This window comes from Ostrea edulis, chromosome 1 (assembly GCF_947568905.1).
Source record: "Ostrea edulis chromosome 1, xbOstEdul1.1, whole genome shotgun sequence".
Taxonomy (NCBI): Eukaryota; Metazoa; Mollusca; class Bivalvia; order Ostreida; family Ostreidae; genus Ostrea; species Ostrea edulis.
This window is the reverse complement of record NC_079164.1, coordinates 9,039,639-9,059,299: the sequence shown is the minus strand read 5'-3', so window position 1 is coordinate 9,059,299 and position 19,661 is coordinate 9,039,639. Positions and strand designations below refer to the sequence as shown.

At 36.6% G+C, this 19,661-nt stretch overlaps 1 protein-coding gene across 1 annotated transcript; it reads right to left on the bottom strand.

Annotated features, from left to right (window-relative positions):
* Positions 1 to 14,819: 14,819 nt before the first annotated feature.
* Positions 14,820 to 18,512, bottom strand: LOC130051192 (E3 ubiquitin-protein ligase TRIM71-like). Its single transcript, XM_056152603.1, has 2 exons — positions 18,380 to 18,512; positions 14,820 to 18,098 (listed from the first exon to the last, which is right to left on the bottom strand). The coding sequence occupies exon 2, from the start codon at positions 18,066 to 18,068 to the stop codon at positions 16,419 to 16,421; it is 1,650 nt and encodes a 549-aa protein (XP_056008578.1). The 5' UTR covers positions 18,069 to 18,098; positions 18,380 to 18,512; the 3' UTR covers positions 14,820 to 16,418.
* Between the last annotated feature and the right edge of the window lie 1,149 nt (positions 18,513 to 19,661).

Below are 19,661 nucleotides of genomic sequence, written 5' to 3'. Positions count from 1 at the left end.
CTCTTAGCCTTTGAATACATATTTACTTTATTTTGGTTCGTTAGCTATTCTTGTATATTATATTTAGAAGTGGCATACATCTGAATATTTTCTATGGAACGCCGTTAGTGTCATATGTATCTTTCACATAAGTGTACGTACATAAGAAATTTTTCTACGGAAACAAGTTTGTGATAAAATTAAATCCAAATTTTGACTATTTTCTTTTTGTAACATTTCTTAAGTTTATTTTTGATTATTTATTTATTCATTTGTAATTTAACAGTATATTTATTACTCCATTTGCTTGTTTCAGTCTTTTACCACACATGAAGTACATAATAAAGACTACGCACCGTCCTATTGTGTCTTTGGTTATACTATCTGCAAAAGTAATGGCAGAATAACTGGATTAAATAACAAAGTGTCAAGAAACCTCTCATCATTGACGTTAAAAACCGCCCAGGGAAAACTATATAGATAGAATATTTGAAAAAACTATGGAAACATCTTTCCGAAAGCAAGTGTTAATTAAGTAACGTCTAAGGGTTAATATCAGACCTTATCCATAATTAAATATAATAAAAAGAATTGTGCTACGTGCACTTCGTGAGACTGGCTTAGAATGACATTACTCATGATACATGTACATGTATCGACACTTTATATAGGCCTTCCTATGACCACGCCTTGTATTACTACGCATCTAGGCATTCGAACACGTTCCTATCATACATGTACAACGTTTTCCCGTTATTCTTCGAAACGCGAGAAAACTACATTATTTATTATTTGTAGACACAAAAGCAGTTTGGAGTAAAACCATTTGTTCACGTTTTTATCATTTTGTTAGTTTTATCTTATGTTGGTTTTCCTACCATTTCATTTCATTCAGTTATTGGCTTTTACACATAGGAAAGCTTTTGCACCCAGTATACATGTGTAGTCGAACATGTGTACGCGTTTTGTTAGATTAATGAGACGTTCGGTATGATGTAAGTATTACCTGTGTCTATGGTATTCCCGTGGGGATCCGGGTTAGAATAGGTCGGCAGTACCTCCTTGCTTGTCGTAAGAGGCGACTAAATGGGGCGGTCCTTCGAATAAGACCGCAAAAACCGAGGTCCCGTGTCACAGCATGTGTGGCACGATAAAGACCCCTCCCTGCTCAAAGGCCATAGGCGCCGAGCATAGGCCTAAATTTTGCAGCCCTTCACCGGCAGTGGTGACGTCTCCATATGAATGAACTATTTTCGAGAGGGACGTTAAACAATATTCAATCAACCCATCGTCGGAAACCCACAGTTGATTACGCTTCGAACGTGACTTTCTCCATCACCCGTGGGTCCATTCATTCCTACTCGCTCGTTCTCATGAATAATTAATGAGGCAATTTGATTGGGCGCTCATAGTGCACCCTGAGCGAATTTGTCCAATCAACAAGACGCTTTCAGCCCAATTTCGGTATACAATCGATGTCATAGCAAAGTTAGGATAATGCTACCTTTAAAATCAGAAGAATTCCGTTACTATACGATTACTTTGATTGGACGATATTTCTAAATATTTATTGATGAGCACGAGCGAGTTTACAAGCGCTTCTTATTTTATCTATCAGATGTGTGACCGGAAGTCGTATACAATATGCTTCATACAGTAGTCGCTTTGATTACGCCCTACTAAGATGCATACTCCTTTGCGGTGACGTGTCGCCTAACCCAGGTCCAGTTAGATTTCCCTGCAGTACATGTAGAAAACCGGTAAAGTCTAACCAGTTCTGAAAGGAATTTGAAATATGTATACGATTAAATTACTACTATTATTGATTTTAATGATATTGAAATCATTTTCAAAATTCTTATACTATTTATCCAGCTTTCTATTTGAAATAGCTTGTACTTTTCGCAATATTTGCAACAAAAATTGCGAATTAGCATGAATTTTAATGATGATTTTCATATTCATCTACTCTTGCTTGGAGTATTTAATTTCTTCCTCTAAATCTTATGCTTTCGGATCTGCATATTCTTGCATGAAATGTTTTGGTTTTCTTTTATGTTACTTATACTTGTATCTGACAAAATATCGTAAATATATATCAGTGTTTCGTCTTATTTATCATAGAACTAAATGATATACTGGTGTTGGTAAATTTGAATGATGTAATTGCATGTAAGTATCCACCTTTCATCAATTTGGCTCAAAGTCTCGCTAAAATTGAATAACTTAAATTTTTTGGTTTGCAGAAGGGTGGGGGGTGTTCCGAACCCCCTGCCCCCTCTGAATCCGCCCTTGCAATGTTTTCAATATTGTATCACAATTTCTGAAATCAAATAGTACACAAACCGAGTGTAACTTTTGAAATACAAAACAAAGTGTAAGTTCACATAATTCAAACAATAGTACCGCAACGGTACAATATACGCCCGTCGGACACTGAAATTCAACCTGGAAGCATATTGTGCACTCTGAATTGATACAACACACATTCTTAATAGGACAGCCTTAAAGTGGGTCATGGTGCACCAATCCATCTGACATGTGAACTGATTATGTATTTCTCTGAAAGGGAGAGGTTGTGACTAAATTTCAGACCAATACCTGTCACCATTACATAAAAAATCTGGAAAACTGTTTGACCTACTTTTACCCCTAAAATACTGTAGGTCGTAGTGCGCCAATCCAGCTAAAATGTTAACTGCACTTTTCTTCCTCCAAGAGGAAGCCTTTGACTAGATATCAGGGCAATATCTGTATCCGTAATGAAAAAAAAAGTCCAGAAAACTGTCTGACCTATTTGTTCTTAAAAGTATGTCAAGGATTTACTAATCCAGCTGAAATGCAAACTGAACTTGCATTCCTCCAAGAGAAAGCCTTTGACTAAATATCAGGGTAATACCTGTATCCGTAATGAAAAAAAGGCCCGAAAAACTGTTTGACCTACTTTAGTCCTAATGTAGGTCATGGACGGAGGAACTAATCCAGCTGAAATACAAAATGAACTTGTATTCCTCTAAAAGGAAACTTATTTGTAAATTCCAGGGCAATAACTGTATCTGTAACGAAAAAATGTCCGGAAACTGTTAAACATACTTATAGCCCTAAACTCACTTTTACAATTCTTGAGGGAGATATTGTGACCAAATTTCAAAGTTGCACATGCATCCGTTACGGAAAAAAGTCCGGAAAACATGAGCCTTGACCGACGGAGAGACGCACGGACAGCGCCATAACATAAACTTGATCTGTAATGTGTTTTGGCAAAGCAATGTACCAAAAATCAAATGAATATCTGCAAGCACAATAAAAAAAAGACTCTGGAAAACTGATAATTCATGCTATTTTTCTAAGCCCAATGGCCATAATTAAGTGAAAAATCAACGGACCACGGTGAAATTCAAACTTTAAAAAAAAAAATGAGTGGAATTTTTCCAGAGGCAAGGGGTCTGGGACTGTCCTAAGGCCTGTACAGAAGCTCCTGAATTTTAGTGATTTTAAAAGTAAAATTTAACCATATAATTAGCCTTCATAGGTTAGGGTTAGGGTTAGCGATGAAGCAAGAAACACGCTACAATACTTTCTGAATTGTGTTTTTTTTTCCCTTGTTTGCTACACTTAGTAATGAACTTGAACATTGTTTTAAGTACAGTACGTATATTATTAACAAAAAGTTCACTTATCGGGCTTATATAACACCACTAAATAGAACGTGTATCATATTCGTGTGTATTACGTCCAACTAACACAACTTCGTCACCACGACCCTCTACAGTATGGCAACATTTTTTTTAATTTTTTTTTTTTGTTCCCGTTTCTCAAACTTGTAAACAGAGAAAACAGTTTTTAAGATTTGAAAAAGTATTAAATTGTGTTTTAAGAAAAGTATCAACAACAGAAATAAATGATTTAAATATTTTAGCCACATTATTTGGTATATCATACCTTTAGCCCTTGACATAAACCTTCATAAAAGTGGCTGTCAGGTGAAAATAAGTATGTTGTCGCTGTGACGCAGGAATCGATGTGAAAATGCATGAAAGGGAAAGTGCTTACTGATTTCACATAAAATATGATAGTTATAATAGATTACATATTAAGTTATTGTTGTTCGTTTGTGCCGGACATATTCTTGCTAGGCCTATATAACTTATCGGCATTTCATTGTAGATTTTCAGCATGGAAAAAAAATGACGTCACAATCACATTCGTTTACAAACTGAGCAGGGTTTCCCGAAAGTGACTTTATGTATTTTGACATTCACCTTTTAGAATAAATTATTATAGATATTATTTGATTTTCCCTCTTTTTATAGTACGAACTAATTTGTAACCTAACCCCCCCCCCCTCACACACACCCTCTAAATCCGCCAGTGAGGTCACCGGGTGGTTTCTCGTCTATTACAGCAGCGAAATTCGGACTAGTGAGGAAGATTTCGGACCTATTAATCAAATTTTACAAATATCGTTAAATAGATATACCAGTGTGTCGTCTTATTTCTTCTAGAATTCAATGATTGGTGTTGGTAAATTTGAATGATGCAATTACATGTAAGTATCCACCTTTCATATCATAATTTTGACTCAAAGACTCGTTACTGTGAATTTACAGTAAGTGTGAACGACTCAGCTTCTCAAGTTTATTCGAGGTCCGTTTTAATATTTTTGAAGTATTTTCTGATATCAAAAAATATAATTTTTGATATCAGAAATTCACATTCTTGATATCAAAAATATAAGACATTTTCTGATATCAAAAATTCGAATTCCTGATATTAAAAAATCATTTTCTGATATCAAAAAATCGATTTTCTGATATCAAAAAATGATTTTCTGATATCAGGAATTCAAACTGATTTCTTGATATCACAAAATAGATTTTCTGATATCAGAAAATAAAAGAAAATGGCGAAAAATCTTTACATAAATAATGAATACTCCCTTGACCCATAGAAAATCGCTGAACTAGGCCTACAGTCTACAATGTCCGATTTGCTTTCTAAAATTCGTTGATGTTTCAGATTCTTTGAAGATTGTTTTTTAATGATAGAAGGAATTTTATAAGGTTCTTGATAATTCTGGACATATTCAAGTTCGGGTTACTTTCTGCATCCGGAGTTTTGGCGGTAGTCTATCTATTTTGCTCTCCTCATTTGTCATTGAATTAACAATCAGGTAAAGAGTTCACACAAACACACACATACACACACACACACACACACACACACACACACATATATATATATATATATATATATATATATATATATAAAGTCAAAAAATAAAATCCAATACTCAAACTTTCATCTATAGCGCTTTCGCCCTGCGGGCTCGTCAGTAGTATATATATTTAATGCAAATGTAATGAATATCACCCCTTTTTACCTGTAATCTTACTTATGATGACTTATTTTCTTGAAATCCTTCTATAACATCAGTATATGTGATTTGAAAAATGGCGGATAATGGGACTGCTGAGCATGACATGTTAAGGAACATTCAACAAGCCATCATGACTGGTAGCCGTTGTTTTGTACAGTGCGTCTCCATGATCATCTCGTTTGCACATCTTCAGGATCGACCCCGTTCACTTCATAGCGAATTGCGGACAAAGCAGTGCTGACCATTGTAGATATGGAAGAATTTGCCATAATGAATTAGATCTAGATTCACCATTTATTCCCCAACTGCACATACAAGGTTCGCAACTTCAGGCGGGAAGCTGAAGGTTGCATCAGGGGAGCATTCATTAAGTCAATCGTAAGTTTTATATGAGTCTTATTTTCTGATATCAAAAAATCGATTTTCTGATATCAGAAAATACAAATCATTTATTTGATATCAAAAAATGATTTTATGATATCAAAAAATCAAATTCTTGATATCAGAAAATCAAGTTATTTATTGATATCAAGAATTCGAATTTTCGATATCAAAAATGTTATTTTTTTATATAAAAAAATACAAATTCATTCTTGATATCAAAAATTCAATTTTTGATATCAAAAATTCGATTTCTTGATATCAGAAAATTATTTTTTGATATCGAGAATTCGATTTTATGATATCAGAAAATCAACCTTGTTTTCTGATATCAAGAATTCGATTTTTTGATATCACAAAATCATTTTTGATATCAGGAATTCGAATTCTTGATATCAGAAAATGATTTTTTGATATCAAAAAATCTATTTTTTGATATCAAGAATTATTTTTTGATATCAAGAATTATTTTTTTATATCAGGAATTGGAATTATTGATATCGATAATTCTTTTTTTGATATCAGAAAATACCTCAAAAATATTAAAACGGCACCTCATAGGTCTCGGATAGTTGGTTTCAAAACAAATCTGTCAATGTTGACGCATCAAGGAAAGAACAATCACTGCGATTGGACCAATATTTAAAGGGGCGGGAATAAAAATAATTTGAAATGGTCACACGTGTCTTTACACTAGCGTGTCATTACATAATCTTTTAGCACGATGGAAGAGACTGCGAAAAGGGAAAACCAATACCAACTAAAACAATGACGTTGATTTTAAAATTACATGCCGAGGGTTTATTTTATGGTAAAATCAGTAAGAAATTAGGCGTCGCAAAGGCCACGTTATAAAATTGTCAATCATGGGAACTCTTGCACCGAAAATGTCGCCAACGAAGCTCACACCGGATGTACTTTTGTTAATCGAGTATGAAATTAAAAAGAAATCAAGTGTATATTAATAGAGAAATCAGACAAAATTTATTAAGAAGAAATATTTGTACCCCTGACAATGTACCAAAGGTGTCTTTAATTTGTAGAACTGCGAGAAATTTTTAGGGAAATTACTTTCAAGAATCCAAGAGAAGCATGTTAAGCATATTTCGTCTGAACACAGGGACTCGTCACGAAATATTTGTCTTTTTAAAATTTGACATCGTCTATTCTATATTTACATATAAATGTAAATATAGAATAGAGAGGGTCAATTCGTGACGAGCCCCTGTGGTCTGAACACGAACGAAGTGTTGAAAATTTCTTTGCTACTGATTTTATTGCAATCCGAGTCAGTTATATATATTGTAACAGGAAAGGGAGAAAATGCAACGGACCAGACCGGGATTCGAACCCGGGCCCCCTGAATCTCTAGTCAGGTGCTCTACCAACTGAGCTAACTGGCCACCGGTGATCGAACCCGGCTGACCGCTACATTCATCCCTCCTTAAATGTCTTCACATCCTGAAGACATCAACCCAGGATCTTTATCCCCTGGCAGGCATTTTCACCTGTCAGTTCCAGGGGCTGGTCACGGTACCAAATGTAACAGGAAAGGGAGAAAATGCAACGGACCAGACCGGGATTCGAACCCGGGCCCCCTGAATCTCTAGTCAGGTGCTCTACCAACTGAGCTAACTGGCCACCGGTGATCGAACCCGGCTGACCGCTACAATATATATATATATATATAGAGAGAGAGAGAGAGAGAGAGAGAGAGAGAGAGAGAGAGAGAGAGAGAAACTCTAAACGCTTTGTTGAAATATTTCGACCGGGTTACCAGTCTTCTTCAGTCGTGTTTTCGTGAAGAAGACCGGTAACGCGGTCGAAATATTTCAACAAATTGTTTAGAGTTTTTTCTGTATTTTACTTCCAAAAAAAAATCTCCTATGGACATACAGTTTGGGGTGGACCAGTGATATAGGTTCAAAGGTACGCCAGTATCGACCTTTGCTGTGGTTTATTATAACGTTATAGAATGCTAACGAAATGCTGAATTTCTTTAATAATGTGTTACATGTACAGGAGAGGGGTGGTTTGGGGAATTTAGTTTTTGCTAGAATTCACAGAACTTGCCGTTGTTCATTCAATTAACAGTATCTAGCGATGGTTATTTCCGAATTTCTTACGAAATTGTGGGTATATATAACAGTAAAAGACATCAAAGCATGTCATGTGTTGAAAATAAATGTTTTCTCGAAATAGAATATCTATTGATCTTATTACTTAATCTGACAAATTATTTTAGGGGCGAGATCAAATGTTCAATGTTAGAGAAAACTGAGTTCGCATAGTTCTCACCAAGACACCCCCCCCCCAATACAAAACTAAATATGAAGTATGTTGAAACTAATCGATTAACAAGTAAAACAAATGAAAGTGTACATTGAAACTATTAAACGTTTATTAAAATGTATTATTATGTGGTTTTAAAGTCAGTTGTCTTTTTTCCCCACTAACGTGTAATCGATGTCGGATGACAGAAACTTACGAGTTTTCACCCCCTCTTCCCCCTAACTATTTGAATTTAGAAATTTTTCCGACATCAATCTTTTCCAATGCTTTGCAAGATTTCGAAAATATCCTCTGAGAGATTTATTTTAAAATAACGATATGGAAACTGCGAATGTGAAAAAGACAACAAAACAAAAGCATTGTTCTTAAACGGACAAAATCGCCTATAGAAACATGTACTGAAATTTCTGATCACTTAAATCTGACAAGTATCTACAGGAATTTAAGGGAGTAACCTTTCAATTTTTATTGGGATATAGAGGCGACTGCGGATCCTGCCTTTTCCCGCAGCATTTTCGATCCCGTCTTTTTCTTTTCTTTTCAATATTCAGCACTATTTGAATTCTGGAATATTGCTATCCTGCTTTTTCTTTACATATCGGAGCTCGCCTTTTTCACCCTGTATTCCCCCTCCCATACCTATTGATACTGCGATGGATTATAAGTATAACACGGTTATTCCTGTTTAAAAGATAAAATTTATTAGGTATCTGATAAAAGTTATATCTTCTAAAGTTTACGAGATATCTTGTATCTTTTATAAGACATCTTATATTTTTTTCTTTATAAGATATCCAATCACTTTTATACATGCAGATATCTAGTATATATAAGATAAACTTTACAAGACATTTTATTAACGTAATCTCAAATCTCCGTTGTCAAATCAAAACCGATATTGAATCTCACGCTACGTACGGTGCAATTTACACTGAAATCAAATATTGAAACTTACACTTGTTAGGCACGAGATAATATAATGCCAAATATTTGGGACGGCCTACCTATGATTTAACCGACCTATCAAAAGCGCTCTTTAAAATCACTTGGGGACTTTCCAATGAACTATCTGAAGCACGTCATGTACTTGCCGATATGTCTCGTTCACACTTACTGTAAATCCACAGTAAAATTGAAGAAATCTTAAACTGTTTGGTCCGGACTCCCCCCCCCCCCCCCCCCCCCCCCCTTTGGATCCGACCTTGGCAAGAACGACAACCCCTGCATTTCTGCATGACGTCACCACAAATATTCCAAGGTTGTCTTTCTTGATAAATCAGACGACACAGGCGTCATCTCCAGCAAAAGTGGACGCTTCTTCAGCATCAGGTAGGTTACAAGGTCATACAGGTGAATTTGAAGTATCCAAGGGGAGCATTAAGCTAGTGATTGTAAGAATCGTAATTTCATGATATATTTATATACTGATGACAGATTGAACCTCGAAGTTGAATTTATTTTTTTTTTAATCCGCCTGACCAGTTTCAGTGACCTAAGTGATAAACCTAATCTCAGCGTCAGTCCAAATATCCAGCCTCGACGAATCTCGCTGAGATTATGATAAACCGTGATTTTCTCATTAATAACTTGGATTAAATAACTAAATAATACACCTACCTTTAAAGCACAGGAGTCGGCAATTTATCAATAAAGTAGACTAATCACCAGAACATGTGCCAAAAACAATCTTTTTAATCATCCACTAATTGTTTATCATCACTAATTGCTGTGTAATCATAAATAAACTCCTCAAATGGCTTCAGTAATTACTGTACCCTTGTTAATTGACATTTACCTGTTTACCTGTGCAGTCACTGTGACAGAAAATCAATAACAGGAAATAGACGACTTTCGATTGTCTCGGGGTTTTTCCTTATCAATATCGAAAAATGGCGCTCAGAAAATTTTTGTTGTTGAAAATTTGAAATGATGGAAGATTTTACATTTTAACGGAAGGAACGTAAGGGGGGCTCAAATTCGGGAGATTTTGTTTTTTGACGGAAGAATCACAGGTATGGACAACACAGAGAAGTCCAATAGTTTGTATGGTTGTAAATATTTGGTGATCTACATGTGGTATATAGATTTATAAAGAAGGTAAACATTGGGAATTGATTTTTGGTAATTTGGAAACTAGTGCCAAAATAGGCCAAAATTAGCACCCAACCTAATTTACACTTGATAAGACATGTTAAACTTCATTGTCAAAATTCTTGTCTCAATTCTAATGTCACTGTTGTTGATTTGCAGGGTTAAGACATTTGCCGAGTGATGACATTAACAGAGTGATGATGATGTGTCTGGTCAAAATATTAACAGAAATGCCACTACTGAGAGAAATCCGGTATCATCACAGATGGAGAAATATGCTCCCGCAGCACAATGTTAATTAACTTTAGATGATATTCTTCCAGGTATCAAACTGGTAAAATGTTTTTCGCTCACCTGAGCTATAAGATCAAGTGAGCTTCTCTGATCACCCATACTCTGTAATCTGTGTGTGTTTCTGTAAACAACACTTTTCTGCTTCTGCTAGAACCACTGAGTCAATATCAACCAAACTTGGTACAGAGCATCTTTGGCGTAAGGATTTCAAAACCGTTTTGATGAAGAAGAAAAATCACACTGTCCTTTGTAAAATTTTAAAACCTTGGGTTCATGATTTGAACTAAAATCACTTTATATACAAAGTTTTATCCCAATGATCTCTGGAAGGGAGCATGATCCCTTTATTTGAAAAAAAGGACCTCGTGCATTTCAGATATTGTGTGATATGGGTCATAGAAATTAGCCTTGATCAGAAAACCTCTTTTAGACCCTGTGGAGTTGATAATGTGGACCACCCTAATCTATAGTTTCATGATTTGAACAAAATTCTGCACTACCTCAGGATCCATGCATATCAATGTGACTAATCATGACCTTGCTGTTCTTGGAAAGATGATATTTAAGATTTATTTCCTGTATATGTACATTCTTTTGTAAAACTTTGAATGCCTATTATGACCCCATCCTATTCCTTGAATTGAATAATTTACAATGTACAGTATTTTAGAAAGTTTTCACAAAATTTTTATCTTTTCCAGCCCAGTGATTCTTAAAATGGCTGCACCTCATTTTGTAGGCTTTTAGCTCACCTGAGCTTTTCTAATCAACATTTGTCAGTCAGCAGCATTGTCATAAACTTTTCACATTTTCACCTTCTTCTCAAGAATCACTGGACCAAACTTGGATTTATGATAAAGCATTCTTGGGTGAAGGGTATGCAAGTATGTTCAAATGAAGGGCCATGCCCCCTTCAAAGGGGAGATAATCACAAAAAGGCAAAAATAGGATTGGGTCATTTTAAAATCTTCTCAAGAACCACTGGGCCAGAAGAGCTGAAATTTACATGAAAGCTTCCTGACATAGTAAAGATTCAAGTTTGTTCAAATCATGGCCCCTGGGGGTAGGTTGGGGCCACAATAGGGAATCAAAGTTTTACATGGGAATAAATAGGGAAAATCTTTTTAAAAATTCTTTTCAAGAACCACTGGGCCGGGAAAGCACAAATTTACATAAAAGCTTCCTGACACAGCACAGATTCAATTTTGTTAAAATCATGACCCTCGGGGGTAGGATGGGGTCACAATAGGGGATCAAAGTTTTGCATACAAATACATAGGAAAAATCTCCTCAAGAACCATGAGCAATGAAAGTACAAACTTACATAAAAACTTTCTGACATAATCAAGATTCAAGTTTGTTAAAATCATGACACTCAGGGATAGGATGGGGCCACAAATGGGAATCAAAGTTTTACATACAAATATAAAGGGAAAATCTTAAAAATCTCCTTCTCAAGAACCATTGGACCCGAGAACTTTAAATTTACATGAAAGCTTTCTGTGACATAGTGCAGATTCAAGTTTGTTAACATCACGGACTCTCGGGTTGGGTGGGGCAACAATAGGGGATTAAAGTTTTACATGCAAATATATAGGGACAATCTTTAGATATGGGCCAAAGTAACTCAGGTGAGCGATGGGCCTCTTGTTACCTTTTCTGGATTATTTGACCTTGGAAGGGTAAAAAACAACACAACTGCAGTAAATTAAACTGATGAGCAGGTAGTGTAGAATTGTGTTCAAACTTTAAGGCCTATTCTACTGTTTCAGAATCAGGAAGTGTTTGTTTCACATCTGAATATATAGGAAAATAAAATCTTTTTTTCTGAAAACACGGGTCCGAAATTTGTCAAACTGATTTGCAGACATCCTCATTCTTTATAGATTCACGATCACAACATCATTACATGATCCTGGGACCTAGAAGCTGTATAGAGGAGACTGACTGTGACTGGGTGTCCACCGTGCAGGAGGACCTAATGACTGTGGCTGGGTGTCCCCCTCCCCTTACCATGCAGTAGGGTTTACTGTGGCTGGGTGTCCCCCTCCCCTTACCGTGCTGTAGGGTTTACTGTGGCTGGGTGTCCCCCTCCCCTTACCGTGCTGTAGGGTTTACTGTGGCTGGGTGTCCCCCTCCCCTTACCGTGCTGTAGGGTTTACTGTGGCTGGGTGTCCCCCTCCATTACTGTGCAGTAGGAACTTGACATTGTGTAAGAATGACTGTCTCCAGCTGAGGACGTCTTTGTATTGTTATAAAAGCTGTGTAGATAAAACAGACAGAAGGTTGTTGTTAATAAATAAACACTGGAATACAATGTAACAATACATAACAAAGAAAAAAGGATATTTAATGTGTTTCTTTGTCAGTGATCTGACAGAACTTGATGATTTATTTGAATATATTATACCATGATTATAGAATAATATTTGATCAAGTCGAAGGACTCGCACCTTGAAAAGATCTTGTGTCACAAATCTTTACATTATAAGGAACCTTTGAGGATTTTATCTTGTATAATATCTGGAAAAATTTTTCTTTTGATAGATGTGAAGGATTATGGTCAAACTGGACTGCATGAAGAACAAAGTAAAATTGTGAGGAGGTGATTGTAGTTGCAGTTCTTCTCAAATCCCAGGACCCACACTAAGGCCAGTCTGCTGGACATCCAACTGATTCATAATAACGCCCTGCCCATTCAACCAACTTCAATGATGAGCATTGTGGGCCAGATAGATGATTGGTTCGCCCCACAAGTGGTGGGGGTATTTATTTTATTTTGAATTATAGGACAGCTTTAGTTTTCAGTTATATCAGATAACTTTGCTGTTCGTTGAATTGTCATACCACCACAGAAATCTCAGATAGATTATTGTTACCTTGGTCCGTCCGTCTGTCTGTTACACTTTCCTCTTCATTAAACTCCTGTTTGATTTTTAAAGCAGTTACCTTAGGGATCCAGGTTAGAATAGGTCCTCAGTACCCCCTTGCTTGTCGTAAGAGGTGACTAAATGGGGTGGTCCTTCAGATGAGACTGAAAAAACTGAGCTCCCATGTCACAGCAGGTGTGGCACGATAAAGATCCCTCCCTGCTCAATTGCCATAAGTGCCAACATAGGCCTAAATTTTGTATCCCTTCACTGGCAGTGGTGACATCTCTATATGAGTGGAATTTTCTCGAGAGGGACGTTAAACAATATTCAATCATTTAAGCAGTTCCCAACTAATCGTTAGGGATATGATAGGTGGTGGTGGTGTCCTGTAGATTTGCATTAAGGTTTTTGGAACTTTGCATTTACCCTGGGACAAAATGGGGTAAAAATGACGTTTTCCTACAACAAGAATATCAGTAAAGGTATATGTTGAATGACCTTGACATTTATGAAATGACTGAGTGACTGGGAGAGCCATTTGTTTATTCTCTATTTGTGTTATAAATACATGTATATCATTATTATTGTACATTTAGTGACTTTTGTCAGAAAACTATTTGCCTATAAATATCCTTGGGTTATATGATCAAAAATAGGGCACCGCTAAAGTGGTACATGATCCGCCCACATACATTATTGACCAATGAATTTGAACAAGAAAGGATTGCTGATTTCGTTGGAGTTGTAATAACAATGTATTTTGTATTTTAAACAAATCTATGTCCAAGGGCTCTAACTCCTTCAAAAATAGTGGGACCGCATTCCCCTTGTAATATGCACATCTCCACATTGTGATCTTTCTTTGTACCAAGTTTCTTTAAAATCAACCAAAGGGTTTAGTAGGAGTTGTGAAGACAAAGTTAAATGGACAGACAGACAACACTGGTATAGCATAATATGCAGGCGTATAAAAATGATGGTGGGTCATCCCGACCTCGAGGCAATTGCCCTCAGAATACTCCAGGCATATTGACATATGGAGCAAGAATATATAGGGCATAGATTATATTTAAAGGTAAACACTTGTGTGTGGGTATTTCTATCTTATAAAATATGACATCTAGAAAATGTCCAAAATTATGGTGGTATTGTGTTGCGGCAGGCTTTGGCACGTTTAAGAACTCTTACAGTTATAGCTCAGAACACTTAAACATAGGATTAATTTGTTGTACTTCACCTACAGCAGGTGACGTCTCAATACAAGTAAAAACAAATTCAACGGGACGTAAAAACAAACAAAAAATGTCTGAACTTTGTTGAGGTTAATAATATATATAAGTCTTTTAAAAATGCAAACAATTCTTGATATGACCCAGTTTGATACGATTTCTATTATCTGTGTTGATTTTGTAGGACTGTGATGTTATTGATGGTAAACAGAAGACTGGGGCCTTGTATCTGAAGATCTGTGACAAAGATCAGATGTTCTACAAATCTAAGTAAGTACTCAGTAATAATGTAAGACTGTACTCGAGATAATGTTTATGTAATAATACAGATATTGAAATACATAATAAACAAATAGAATAATGTTCTATCAGACACGAGTAAACAACCAGAAATCTACATTGTCAATTCTAAAATAGGTCCTCAGTACCCCTTTCCATCCTCGCAAGTCAAGTTTTTGTGATTACATGCCCTCCACACAAACCCTTAGTGACCGTGTGGCTTGGACCCAATGAAACGCCGGACTCCTGAGCCCGAAATTTAAATAGCTACATTCGTCAAGGGTTTGTGTGGTGGATACGTAATCACAAAAGACTAACTTCAATTCTTTATTGTCCTCGAGTTATCCAACTCATCAGAATACACCTAGTACATGTACATTCACAATATATCTAATTGTATAACAGGATGTACCCCTTGTTGTAAGAGGTGACTAAATGGGGCGGTCCCTCGAATGAGACCGCATGCAGAGGCCAGGTGTCACAGCAGATGCGGCACGATAAAGAAAGGCCAAAAGCACCCAGCATAGGCCGAAATTTTGCAGCCCTTCACCAGCAATGGTGACATCTCCATATGAGTGGAAAATTCTCGAGAGGAAAATACATTAAACAATCAATACACTGCCCACCAAAAATGAGCATACATTCGCCAAAATAAGTTACTTGCACATAAAAAAAAATTGGTTAATCATCCAGATCTTTCAATGCCAAATGCATAACTCTTGCAAATAGATAGCTGACGTTAAGCTTTTAACTTTTTATATCTATTTAAAATACTCGATTTTTTGAATTTTTTATTCTCTAAAAAGAGCTATTATGCAAACCTCAACTTAAAACCGTTTCAAACTAATTACTGATACATATTGTGTATTTAATGTGTATCTTTACAAGATACTTTGATTTTTCACCTTAAATAAATCAATATCACATTTTAACACACTATGCCAAAAATATTGAATGTCCATTATTGTTTCACATGTATTGAGGTTTTATCCCTGAATAATTTTCTGAGATAAATTGAAATTATACACAGTGAAGTCAGCTCTTTTTCATTATATTGAATATATTTCATGCCAACATGTGTATAAAAATTGTGTGTATACCTATGTAACCGGTCTTGGGTGTAAAGATAATCCACAAGATGGATCGTTCAATAGTGGGAAACAAATCAATGAAACAACCCTATAACAACAATAAAAACACATAAGGACAAATACAATACCAAAACAAAAGACACTCTCGAACGTATGACATAGGCAACAATACAAATATATCTATTGGTCATCATTTAATCGTCAAAGGAATGACAATTTATGGTGGTAGTGTATACAAACAATCCAAACATACACTGTCAATACACAGGATAGTTACGCTACTTACGCACCACAAAACATGGCTGTAATTAACACACAGCTGTAATTAACACTGTTTAGAGATGTAATTGACAGATTTTGTAGATGTAATTAACACTTGTAATCCACTCAGAGATGTAATTAACACTGTGTTGGTAGATGTAATTAACACTGTGTTGGTAGATGTAATTAACACTGTGTTGGTAGATGTAATTAACACTGTGATGGTAGATGTAATTAACACTGTAGAGATGTGTAATTAACACTGTGATTATAGATATTGGATTTTCTTCACTTTAGCAGTGACATACTCAGCCACAAAGAGGTTGTCTCTGATGTCCACACATAAACCCCATGGAGCGTCTAAATCACAGTGAATGTAACGGAGGAACTGTCCGTCCTGATCTAGGATGTGGATACGGTTATTGACATGGTCTGCTGTCAGGATGTGACTCTGGCTGTCTGTAGTGATGCCGAGTGGAATAAATGATTGCTTGGTATTAGAGGGATGACCAGTGTATCTAAATCGGAGTTTTCCTGACTGATTGACCACCACTACTGCACTAGCTCCATAGTCAGCCACACAGATATCCAGGTTCCTGTTCTCACTGATGTAAACACCAGATTTATAGAGAGGACGACCCTGATCATCAAACTGAATGCTTTGTTTCTCTGTGGAGCCGGAGTAACGCACGACTTTGGATGGTTCTCCATCATCACTGTTCATGATAACCAGGAGATCTTTAGCCGCGGTACAGCAGACATAGCGAGGTCTCCACCCCTGTAGTGTGATCACGGTCTGTATCTGTTTATTCTTAATTAGGTTTATATTGTTACTATCAGTATAAACAAGATCTCCGTCCCGTGTCACTGCTATGTCCCGCGGTGTGTCCCCTGACTTGGTTTGTATTGATGTCAGTAGTTTACTCTGGAGGTTGAGCAGCTTCATGGTTTCGTTATCCCCGCATGTCCAGACTTGATCTTCACTCAGACAGCTAACAATGTATAGATAGTCATACCCAGTGTCTATGGTGGCGGTGACTCGCGGCTCATCAAGCAGTGGTTTGACTGGAGGAGACGATACAGCTTCTGCTGACTTCATTGTGTCGCCTTGTTCTGTGTTAATGGATAATGGTAACAGAGAACCAAACATTTCACGGAGCTTTTCTGTGTTAATTTTCTGAGGAGATAAACTCGGTAATGTGACTCGGACTTTAGGAGGTAATTGTCGGAACTCGCCATTCCTAGATTTGTACGTTGACGTTAGAGAGACGTCATTTGATTTTAGGATTGATTTCAAGTCGGAAATGATTTGTTTGAGTTCCGCCATTTTCTGTGTGATTTCTTCTGTATTTTTATTCAGGGTAGATAGGTGTTTGTTTTTCATCTCCTGGATGTCGGATTTCCGCTGGTTGACAATGGCGGTGACCTCCCGGTGTAAGGCTTCTCCTTGTTGATCGGCAGCTGTTGTCAGTTTCCCGTAATTCGTTTGTAACTCGGATTTCTCAGTTTGGACATCGGACGCCATTTCTTGATATCGAGGATAAATTCTGCTCTCTAGTTCCTCTAAATCTTTTTGTAAACTTTCTGTTTTAACGCTGAGTTTTTCCAGAACATCACATAAATTGTGCCCTCTATGTTTTTTTGAGACACAGGTAGAACAGACAGGAACGTCACATTCCTCGCAGTAAAGTTCGCTCTGTTTGTCGGCGTGTGTCAGACATTTTGGGTAGACTTTAGGGGCAGAAATTTTCTCTATGAATGGTATGACTCGGTGTTTTCTAGACGAATCCAAGAGATGTTTACCTACACAGTTAGTACAGAGATTTATATTACACAGTTCACAGTGACTCTGTAGCGGGGCAGTTTCACAGGAGTCGCACAGTAGGACTTCCTGCGCACTGCGCCGGGGGTGCAGCATTTCTGGTATCGGGTTCACATTAGTAGTTCACTGTCAATAAAAAGACGAATATTTAATTTTCAGTGTTAGTTTACCATTGCAGAATATAGTTGTGGATTTCAATAAACATGTTACATGTAACCGGGGAAACAAACAATTTACAGTTAGAATTGTACGTCAGCTTTATCTTCTATTATATTCTATTCCATTAAAAAAAAAATTAAGCAATTCAACAAAACTATCTTATCAATGTGTTCAATCGTTCAAACTTCATAGCTTGTACATTTATAACACTTCGGTGACACTGAAATGTGTATATAATTTTGTCTTACCTCTAAATCCAAAATGGCCTCCGTGATATTTCGACCTTCAGTGTAGTCCCGTGCTTTACCTGTGTGTGGTGTGATCGCCTCTATATAAACATCGATATCTACACCAGCTGGTAGACCTGTAGACGCTCCTGTTTGAATAGATTTAAAGATCACATTGACCCAGTTTGTAATATAGCAGTGCTGTTCTCATTCAGATATAAATATACTTTGTATAAATCTCAATGTATACCTGAACAAATCATAACAGATCGTCCGAGAGACAAAACCATGGTAGGATTCAATGATAAAAAAAAAAACATTCAGAGAATGAGAGATCCACTTGGCAGTAAAGCATTCAAAACGAATAAGGACTGATGGGTCCGCATACAGAAAAGTTCGTAATTCAGTGAACAATATGAAGAAAAAAAAACATGCGATATCCAATTATGATGAAACCTACTTAGACGATTCAAGTAAAGAAAATGTACTTAGTTTTGAAAAAATAAAAAACTCTCTCTCTCTCTCTCTCTCTCTCTCTCTCTCTCTCTCTCTCAGAGTTAAGTTTTTAGCCAGAGTCGGAATAATGCAGAATTTGGGGGTGTTAGTTCTTGTGGCGCCTCATCAAGGGGAGACAAATCCATGAGGGCGCGTTACACACGCTTCACATACACATAGGTTTTGTCTACATAATCGCTACTGCCGCACAGCTAATCAGGCTGTGTAAATGTGTGTTAAATGACACACACACCCCCAATTGGATGCTGTAAATAGGAGTCCACCAAAAATGACTGTAGAAGAAATTATTACGCAACAGTTTTCCGTAACGGGGGGGGGGGGGGGGGGGGTGTGTATATAGAGGGGAGATGTGTATTCTGTTGTGTCTGTTGCATATGCGCATGCGAGCCGTTCCTTTCTGCAAGTGTTTGAGTTTCATTTGATAAATAATATTTTTGTTTGAATTAGTGAAGAAGGGCATAAATATAACATTTATATGTTGTTTTTTTTTTGTTTTTTTTTTTTTTGGTGTAAGGTAATAAGAATTTTAAGTCATTCGAGGTTTCGCTGCCTTTCGTGCAATATACTACCCACCCACCCCCCCCTTTAGTATTTCAATGTTCTAAGATTTTGTTGATACTTAAGCTTAAGGTGGGTCCTTAGTCCTGGATTTTTGGGGTTTAGGTAGCATTTTTTTTATTTGGAATCAATAAATTAACATTCAGAGTAATGAAAAAAGGCAAAACAAATTAAGGATTTCCATATTAATTTTCATTACATACACCACTAAAGTCATGTGCCCCGATGT

What these genes read in the sequence shown, in the direction of transcription:
- LOC130051192 (XM_056152603.1), bottom strand. Translation starts at nt 18,068, where the DNA reads ATGCTGCACCCCCGGCGCAGTGCGCAGGAAGTCCTACTGTGCGACTCC.